The sequence below is a fragment of the Centruroides vittatus genome, unplaced genomic scaffold (assembly GCF_030686945.1).
Source record: "Centruroides vittatus isolate TY-2023 unplaced genomic scaffold, ASM3068694v2 scaffold_324, whole genome shotgun sequence".
Lineage (NCBI taxonomy): Eukaryota > Metazoa > Arthropoda > Arachnida > Scorpiones > Buthidae > Centruroides > Centruroides vittatus.
The window spans coordinates 6,179,677-6,190,438 of record NW_027122701.1 but is presented as its reverse complement, the minus strand read 5'-3'; the positions used below and the strand labels follow the sequence as shown (position 1 = coordinate 6,190,438).

The 10,762-nt window shown below is 28.0% G+C and overlaps 1 protein-coding gene across 1 annotated transcript in view; it reads right to left on the bottom strand.

The window, feature by feature from the left end:
- The window catches only part of LOC136988248 (E3 ubiquitin-protein ligase RNF19B-like), a 115,081-nt gene continuing 104,319 nt past the window's right edge, over positions 1-10,762 (bottom strand). Inside the window, exon 12 of the mRNA XM_067286106.1 lies at positions 1-2,002. Within this exon, the coding sequence (XP_067142207.1) occupies positions 1,021-2,002 (982 nt within the window). The 3' untranslated portion in view covers positions 1-1,020. The remainder of the gene's footprint in view (positions 2,003-10,762) is intronic.

Genomic DNA, 10,762 nt, shown 5'->3' with positions numbered 1-10,762 from the left:
TTAGATTTTTTTTCAAATGTTTTAATTAAAGCAAAGTGTGAAAAATACAGTTTGCTTTCCAACACCTCTGAAATCCAGAGAGAAAAAACAAACTAACTACATCACTGATATCACAGCCGTCGGAAGGCAGTTGGTAATTTTTTTTATATATAAATTACACAAGAATTCATCTTATGTACATAAGCGTTGATTTATTTCCGTTACCACCTTCAAAGCAGCAAATTTTTTTCTTCTTTTCAATTTTCATGGAAGCTTACAAAAATGTATGCAAAAATTATCAATTTAGAATGATAACAGATTCATCAGAAATATATGTCAACACATTTCTACATTGTATTACAAAATGATAGATTTCTGGCAACACCACCAGATTGTTGCTATTCAAATGGTGCTACAAACTTTCAATAGAAATATTTTAAAGTAAATAGTACAAAATGGTTCTCTGTTTAAACTATACAATATATGCACCTGTTTGGTTTTTTTACTAGTAATTATTTGCAATAATTACATATAAAATACATATTTATTCCATTTTAGGTATTTTAAATATCACAAGCAAGTTTTTTTTTGTTTTTAAATAAAATAAAGAAACAAAAGGTTATTCAGTTTGAACACTAATAAAAATTTAAAGAGCCAAAACCTGGATTATATTTATATAAAATTAAATTTGAGTACTGATAAAGTTAATATTTAAATACTAAGATTTTTTTGTATATAAACAATACTATCAAATGTATCCAAACCATAATGGAAAAACGGGTACATTGGAATATTATTGTTCCACAATAAATAATAGTTTGATGTATGTATATACATACATATTCATGTTTGCTGTATATATATACACACATTCATGTTTCATTATCAAAATACATAACCAAGTCACCACATTTAATTTTTATGTACAACAATCATTCTTGCATGCTATTACCATATTTCACTGAAGACCAAACATTCCAACTGTATAAAAAACACAGGCCTAATGCATAAATTGTGATAACTACATCAAAATATGATGTGTCATTCTCTTCTTAACTTTTGAGTGCATTCTTGTATGTCTGTCTTATTATCTATCCAATTTGAAATCCTGAGAGTAGGATCTAGGTACGTTCTATATCTTGGATGTATACAAACCTCAAAATCTGATTCCTGAACATGAGACACATTACCTACCATGCACAATGATTTTTCACCTTCTACTTCTAGACAGACTGAAGCAGCATCGGGAACTAATCCAGATGATCTTGCATATGGAGTTTCATTTTCATTTCTACTTGCTTCTTCATTACTAGCTTGGTTATTTTGTTTATTCATTGAATAAAAAGCTCCACCTAATAAGGCAATGGGTTCTGACGAAGAACCCGGTAGACAATATTTACTGCTGTAATCATGTTCGGGCGTTTGAACAGAGTCGTTAGTTACACTATGTACGTGTTTATGCAAGCAGCAAGGTCGATGTGTTTTTTGGCAGCAACTGCAATACACAGTTAATTGATCAAGCGATTTTGTGACTCTTCCAGTTATATTACACAATTTTAATGGTATATTCTCTATTTCTGATGCCCTATTTTCTTCTGTATTATTAACTGATAAAATCTTTTCTCCTTTAAATGATTTAGGTCTCATTCCATAAGTATTATCTTTTCTAATCGAAAATTTGCTAATAGTATCATCAGTTTTATCTCGTTCACCTGAACTAGGACTCTCATCTATAAAACTCACATAGCACTCCCTGAGATCGTGAATATGACTGGTTGGTGAAACTTCAAACTCTTGAGTGCACGAGGGTGTTATTTCACATTTGTGGAATTTACATGAGGATTTTTTTGGATGAAGTAAAAATGATCCCAAAGCATCCTCCTCCATTTCATTGTCATCAGCATCAAAAGTTTTTTCTTCACCAGCATTCTGGCCATCTTTTGCAGAATTAGCTTTTTCATCAGGATTAAACTGAGCATCAACATGCACCTCTACAGGAGTAACTGCAGTAGTAGTTGCATCTCTGTCAAAGAGAAAATTTTTTATAAATATATCTGACTAACTTTTACTAAAATCTTTTATGAAAATTTTATTTTATTGTAAAATGGTTTAGTTTTATTTATTTATTTTTTTGCATTTGTAACTCTGTTTAGTTAACATAATCAATTTATGTAATTGAATTAGTTTTACTTCTGAATGTTCATATTAAGTTTACTAATTGTGATAAGTTTCTGTTTTTATAAATAAATCATAATTTAATTAATTGTTATTTATATTAATGAAAGCAATTAAAGTAAATTATAAATTTTAAAACAAACAGTTATGAATAAATCACAGACAAAAAGAAATGCCTTAATAATTGAAGCTTTAACTCAAATAATCTAAATAGGAAGGAAACCCTGTAAAATTACTACTCAAACTGAAAAGTTATAAAATAATTTCTACAAAACTTTAATATTTTAGTTTAATATGATAATTTTATCAAATAGTTAATAGTTTTGATTGTTCAAATCAATTATTATATGGTCTCAGATAATGATAATTAAATTTTTACACAAAGAATCAACTACTAATGCTTCTAGCTATTGAAGTTAATTCAATGGCTATTTACAGTAAAAAGATGATGCATCATGATTTTGACATTTACTTTGACCAAATGATTATAATTCTAATTACAAAAAAATATTGTTTAATTTCTGATAAATTGAAGATAAATCACATTAAATATAACAAACTTATTTGAGCTCAGTGAATAAATCAGAAAATTCATATACAGATAGTTAATGAATTTTAGAAATTTAGTGCCTAATAATAATAATAACAACAATTAATTTATATTTTTGAAATATATTAACAAAATTTTTGTCAAAATATATAAATAGTTAATATCCAACAGGATAATTCTTCAAATTTTATAAACGTATATACACTATATAAAAGAAATGACATCTTGAACTTTTTTAATAAATCAACATTTATATAAAAGTTTTCATCAAATTAATTATATTTATGTAGGTATTCTTTGTTCAAAAGTAATTAATTATAAAAGCACAAGCACTGTATACTTATTTATCTAACTAGTTTCCTCTCTTTGGGCTATCTATTAATTATATATACAGTTTTGAGCCACTTTTGATCTCCATTCCTTGTTATATACAATGACATACTTTGCAACCTTCTCCTGTGTGTATGTCTATAATAGTTCACGGATTCCCAACATTGAAGAAATAACTATCAGCTTAAAAAATAATTCAAAAATTTTCTGTTTATTCGTGACTAGTAAGTTAGGTTTATAAGAAAAGAAATTTGTACACCATTAATACCACTAAAAAGTCCACATAAACAATACCTCAATGCCTCCTTCCCCACCATATGTGACAATGACATACTCTTCTCGACCCTCCTCCCTCTCTTACTGTACACACAATTAATGGATGACTCCTTTGATTAGCAAATAAATGAATTATCATCTGAAGAGATTTAATTAGTTAGATGTTTTCTATCATTAAAAGATACAATATTTCATATAATCCTTATTCATTCAAAACTGTTATATCAGCAACAATGATCTAACCCAAATACTATCTACCAGTTGATTCACTTTTATTGAGGCAGAACATCAGTGAAGCCTCTTCCATGTAGCTTAGAGAATTGTTTGTGTTTGCAAAATTTGATTGATTGATTTTGATTAAACTTTGCCATTTTCCATTAACTGAAATGAAGAATCCAAAAATGTAATAAAAATGGAGTCCATGACTTTTGTTATGAAATACAAGATTGTAGCATGAGTGTGTGTGACTAGGCGATATCACACAAATCATAAGACTTTGTTGGACGATGTCCCACAGTTGCTAGCATGTCTTCTATGGCTTGTAGAATGGAGTTTGTTCTCAAAATTTGATGGGCTGATTTTGATAAAACTTTGCTATTTTCCATTAATTGCACTGAGAAATCCAAAAATGTAATAAAAGTCCATTTAACTGTAAATAATAGGGGTCCATGACTTCATTTTCAACATACAGAGAGGTTAAAGTGACAATGTCCATGCTCTCTGATATGACTGAGCATGCCTAATGGAATTTAGAGTCAAAAATAAAAACAGCATTGCTTGTGCCTAACAGAAATAGGTGCAGAGAACAAACAAAAACAGAAGAACATGGAGATTGCATTGTTCTTGGATTGTGTGTGTGTCAGCAGGCATCCATGGCTGGCATATACGAGAATAGCCTCTCGTGGCAGAAAGTGTAAAGTTTGCCTGTCCATGAGTGTCAGGTGTAAGGATTGCTTCTTCTATACCTAAAAAGTGCAAAGATTGCTTCATTCTTTCTGGCTCCACCTCAATTCTATCACAATATGACAAAGTCACACAATGTTCTAGTAATAATATATCTAGTTATCTTTTTAACTTATTATTGACAGAAACAGTAAGTGGCTAATTAAATTCATTAATTTTAATCATTATTTGTAGAGCAGGCAAAGATTGTTTCACCCAATCAATCATGCAGGTTATTAGACAAAAAATAATTTGCAACAAGCACTTCTTAAATCAAATTATTTTAGTCAACACAAAAAAAATATGCAAAAAGAAAAAACTAGAATTATGACAACAGATTTACCTATCACTAGGCATAGACCAATAAAAAGCAATTTGGTATCCTCAATTTAACAGTTGACTGAGTTATTTTATAGCCAAATATAACAGCATAAGGAATGTATTTCATAATGTATATTAATTAATCTTTATCATGTCAATGATAAATTGAACAAATAGCATCTTTTTAATATCATTGCAATAATTTTCTAAGACTATTATAAAAAACTGTGTATTTTATGATTTGTCAATGATGATAAAATTTTTTTTGATTATTAGTTTTCTAATTTTAGAAATTTTTCTTATTCTTTTGTTTTTGGAGTTCTTGATAAAGTTCACAGAAGAAGAAATATTGTAGTGACTTTATTTTTGTTCTAATCATTTTTAACATAATACTAACAACATGGCCAAGAGCAATTTCCACAATAATCTCAAGATGATATTGTAATGCATAAAATAAATATATTATATACAACTATTATATTGGATTTTGTATGATTGTAACAGTATAGCACAGAATTTTATAAGTGAATCCTATTAATATAAATTTAACATTTTTGGAGAAACAATTATTTGTCCCAATATAGCAATATATAAAGTAGTTAGATACATTTCTGTCAAATATAACAACAACAATTATAATTATTATGACTGAAATCACAGTTTGCAAACATAATTCTGTGTATCAAAATCATTTATATACAGGGTGAACCAAAAGTAGGTGGAATAGGGTTTGTGTTAGGGTTATATTATAACTATGGTGTATATTTAACTTGGTTATGGTTAAAAAATTACATCAGAGATGCATTTCAAGAAATTAATACACAAAGATACTTGTGCAAAAAAGTTTGTCAAAGATTGAAATAGTGAAATGTAGACTTCAAAGCCATGTAAATTGTGATGGACAGCAGTTTGAGCATCTGCATTGATAAAATTGTATTGTATTGTATTAGTAAATATAATTATATATGTAATCTCAATAAATGTTATCATTTACTCTCCACCTACATCTGGTTTATCCTGTATATAAAATTTTTTTTTTTTACTATACTACATATAGTATAGTAAAGTATTTAGATCAATATAAAAAAACAGATAATACAGATTTGAATAATAATAATGCATTGATAAATTATGAATAATAATAGAAAGTAAAAAAATAAATTTCTGTAAATAAGGGTTAGTAAACTGGTGGATTACAAGTATAAGGAAGCCATGATGTCTGGTCTCTTAAAAATCATTCACTGTTCAAAACATTGAAATGTAATAACTGACTCTAAAGACAACCAAATGAGTTTTAAATTTCATATTGCATGAATTAGTTAAGTTGTATTTTAAATAATTTTATTCAAGGAATATGGCCTATTGTGGTTGAAATGTTACATAATGGAAATATGAAATTATTAATATTAATCATTCAAACAAAATTACATTTGTAAACAAGCTAACAATCACTCAAACTGACTAATGTACATGTATCAAGGGCACCCACACATTGGGGGCATGTGCCCCTTTTTATCTGGGTTGACTTTTCCTGATTCCAACAACAACAAACAAAAGATTCACGACTTCAAGCCTATTCTGCAAATATAAAAGAAACTGAAAAGAATAGATGAATGATATTCATCTATTGTCTCATGCAACTTGGTCCTATGTTTACCAAAACTTGGGTTTAAAAACAAGCAATGCTTCTTGTTTTCAAAGCCAAGTAACCTCCAATTGAAATCAGCACCTCTTTGTGGGAACCACTGATCTGACATCAAATCAGTTTGAAGCTTCTTGCATAATGTACAATGTCCTTTTTTATAGCCTGTGCCCCCCCCTTTTAGACTGTGCATGCCAGTGGTACATATTAACTATTTTGTTTTTATTATGTGCATGTGTGCTTGCCAAACCTCTCAAAATAACTACTTTTGACATTCTAGGAATACACAAAAGTGGGCATCATTCAGTAAATAATCACACTCATTATTTACAGCCATAATTGATAAACACATTCCTTTATTATCCATGCTCTAAATAAGTACTCTATTTTTCTGAATGAGCCAGACTAATTGATCAGAGTATATATTTTTCTTTTCTAAACAAGGGGCTGAAATAGATAGTCCAACTAAAAAGTGTGTGATCTAACTCTTCTGGAAGGGTGAAATTGAAGTGCAAATGCAGTCAAATATATATAGATGTAGAATTTTATCGCCCCTTTCTTCTCTTATTAAATATTTGTTAAAAATTATTTTTTTATACAAATAATGTAAGTTAAATATTAAAAATACTAATTAACTATAAAAGTATTTGGGTAAATGCCCCAGGCTTCTTTCAGAGTAGGATACCCCCTATGAGCACTTCTGCCCCCCATAAAATGACTTGGTATTTATAATTTTAGCTGCTAGCACTAGAGGGAACTATTGGACTATTTTACATTTGAAGGCGGATGAGAAGCCTCAAATAAAAAGTCGACTCTGCCATGGAATTATCTTATCCTTCATCTGCGTGAGAAAGGATGTATAGTTTAAAGACACATTACGTATGTACGTATTGTCTGCAAAGAGAAATAGACTTGGTATTTAATTTTGCTGGAGTTGGGAGTTGGAGTCGGCCTACTAAAATTATCAGGAGTCTGAGTCTAGTGTTTTTTTACCGATTTCTCAGCCCTGATTTAAAAAAGAAATGAAATTTTATTTGATTTGTCAAAAATATCAAATAAAAAAAAATTACTATTTTATAAAATACAAATTTATCAGTTAGTGTGTAAAAGATTAGTATTAGAAGTATATTGGCATTTGGTCTTCATTTCATTGTTAATAAAAGAAACGTCTTAAATATTTTAATGTTAGTATATAATTTGTTACATAAAATATGACATGAAATTGATGAATGATTATTTGTTTATTTTCTGGTTATTTTCAGTTTTCTGTATGTCAATCCAGTTTGTGTAAGAAATATATACTAATTTTTGGCACATAAAATTCAATTAACAAAAATTCAAAAATATTTTATGCAATATTTCTAAATGAGAAACTGTTACAATCTAATTTCACAATTTATCATTTCTGGTATCAATCAGTGATCAATTTTGTTCACATAATTTTCAATAATATATGAATTTTAAAATAATGAATTAGATATAAAAGAAAATGTAAAAATCCCATATTACAAAAGCATCCTCAAGCTTTTTGGAAAAGTAGCAGTCCATGTTAGGGCATTTATCTCAAATGACTGAAATTTAATTCTTTTTGTAAGAATATAACCATAAGATAAATAAATATACTCATTATAAGATTGCAATGTTATTTCTGGAGTCCATAGGAAACAACTGTCTGAAATTTTAGTGCTGCTTGCAATGTGTAGAACAGTAACAGGCATTGCAAAGTCCAACTTCTGATGTTGCCAAACTTCTCACTTAGTATATTGGTATGTGCCATTTCAATATTTATATAGTTCACAAATAACGTAGAAGGCAATCTTTTGACGTTAATATATAAATATCGCATATTGCAATTAAAATTAACTAACTTTATTTTAAAATTTTATCATCATCATCATCATCATCATCTCCCCCTCTATAAAATATTTTTATACCTTTTTATTATCTCAAAGTGTGTGTTAAAATTATAAGACCATTATATTATTTTTCAAGTTTGAATCTGTATTGTATTGTAACTTTCAAATAACTTAATCTTTTTAAATTTAACACAATGTTCTTTTTTTAAAATTTTTGCCTATCATCATTGTTGTCATAAGTACAGTACTTGTAAACTTAATTTTTGTGATTTTGAATTTTATTTCAGTTAAAGCAAATAATCAAAAGGCAATCCTCTATCTTAATTAATGACTTGAAACTGTGTCGTGCTTGATTCTTGTTGACTACGAACACAATATAGTGCTTTCGACGATCACTTGGCCGTGTCAGCCAAGTGATTGTCAAAACCACTATATTGTGTTCGTAGTCAACAAAAATCCTCTATCTCGGGTGGCCAACAAGTCGATCGCGATCGACCGGTCGATCGCCATGCCAATTTTGGTCGATCGCTAGCGATGTCTTGACTTAATGTATTATATTTGTAACCAAACGCAACTGTATGCATGTAGTTATGACTCGACTCATAAGCAATGAGTGCACTTCGTACTGAAACAGTGTATAAACATAGTATGTATTTCACACTTTCCCCTCCCCACTTAGACTATGCCTATGACAACAAGTCGATCGCGACACATTTTTACGAAAAAAAGTAGATCTTATGTGCACAAAAGTTGGCCACCCCTGCTCTATCTTATTCTTGCTCTAATTCTTTTGTGTAAATTCTTACATCTATGATAAACTGAGGAGCTTTGGTTCATTCTTTTCCTCCTCAATAGAAATAAATAAAACGGTCATCAAATGATGTATGACTTGTCATTTTTGTACTGTACCTGAGCTATTGCTATCCTGACTTGAAAATGTCACTAACAGTTATTAAAATGTAAAAATTCCTTTAGATTCATAGCGAAATTTATTGCAATCTCTCGATCACTGTCATTATTGTGAATAGGGTCCAAATAAAAAAAAAAACCATTGTAGATTTGAGTTTCTTGATACTAAATACATATAAATGTAATATTGCTTTCAATACAAATATACAATTCTTTAAAGAACTTTTACATCCTGTACATGTGTAATTATAATTTGTTTTTTATGCATATGTGAAGTTTTTTACACAGTGCATTGGAAAAAAAATTTGATATTTTATATATTTTTGTTAATACAATATATTGTAATATTAAATAACAAAAACACTAAAAATTATTTACTTAATACAAAGCAATAATTAAACAGAAGAAATGATACTTAATGGGGTAATATTTTAAGGTATAATTTTTTTATCATCAGCTTCATTCAAATTTTATTTTTAATTAATTGAAATTTGCACATCAAAACTAATTAGCATTTGAAGAGTAAATTCTTACTTTGAATTTCTTATTTACTGCAATAAATTTCCATTTATAAAAAACATCCTATACATCAAAACAACATATTATCCAAAGTTATTAACTGAAATAAAATTGTTAAAAATATTAAAGAAAATAATACCCATATTTCACTTAAATGTTTCAATATATGTAATTTCCCATTCATTTTAATACAATTACATTTAAGTTTTCAATGAATCATTTTGCATACCATTTGAATAACATGTGATTTTCATATTATATTATTAAGTATTATGGAATATTCAATATCTAAATATACTGTATAATTAATACAAAACTGTTTTAATGCGTGCTATGGTGAAAAGACAGAATAATACCTTGGACAGTATATACTTTTACTGTAGATTTTAAAGAAATGTATTAACTTGCCATTAATGTGTGCATTTCTTTACTATGTTTTTTAAATTAAATCCCTTCCAAAAGTAAACCAATGAGCTTCTCGGATACTAGAGCTAGCTTGCTTTCGATGCACAATTACAAAGAACTTTCAGAAAGCAAAGGGAAAGAAATGCAGGTGTAGTCCTTTTGCCACATAACAGATTAGCTCTTTGTTATGGCAAAATGCATCGTTTACTATATAAACGAAATAATGACAACAACAAAGTAAAAAATGGTATCAAAGTATTGGAGTTCGACAATAAAGAAACTTATTATTATTATAATAATTTTTATTTATAAAAGTTTTCAAAGTTAAACCTGGATTTATTTTTAAATCACTGTTTTACATTCAAGTTGCATAATTAAAAAAAAAAAAAAAAGATCATTTTCCCTTTATAAAGGCTTAAAATATTTTATTTTTTTGCACAGGTCAAAATTTGCATATTTTAAGCTAATTACACATCTAGATATTTTTGTATCATTTTCTCAGATATGTAATTTTCAATACAAAATGGGGACTGCTACATTTAAAAAATATATATATGTAATGTAATTTTAATAAATTTTATCAACAAAATTTCTTGTGAATAAATGGTAAAGAATTCAAATTCAATACTGTTAATAAACTTTTTAAATACTTTTTCTTTTATTGTGCTCTTCATTAAAAAAATTATATACCATTATGCCTCAAAATAATACACAATCAACAATTATTTCACTCATTTTTTTACATAAACATTCTCATAAATTTAACAAAATGATATATATAATATGAGAATTTTTTTGCATTATTATGTATGAAATTTCTTGAGATGCTTAATCTAAAGTGACCAGATCCTAAAATTA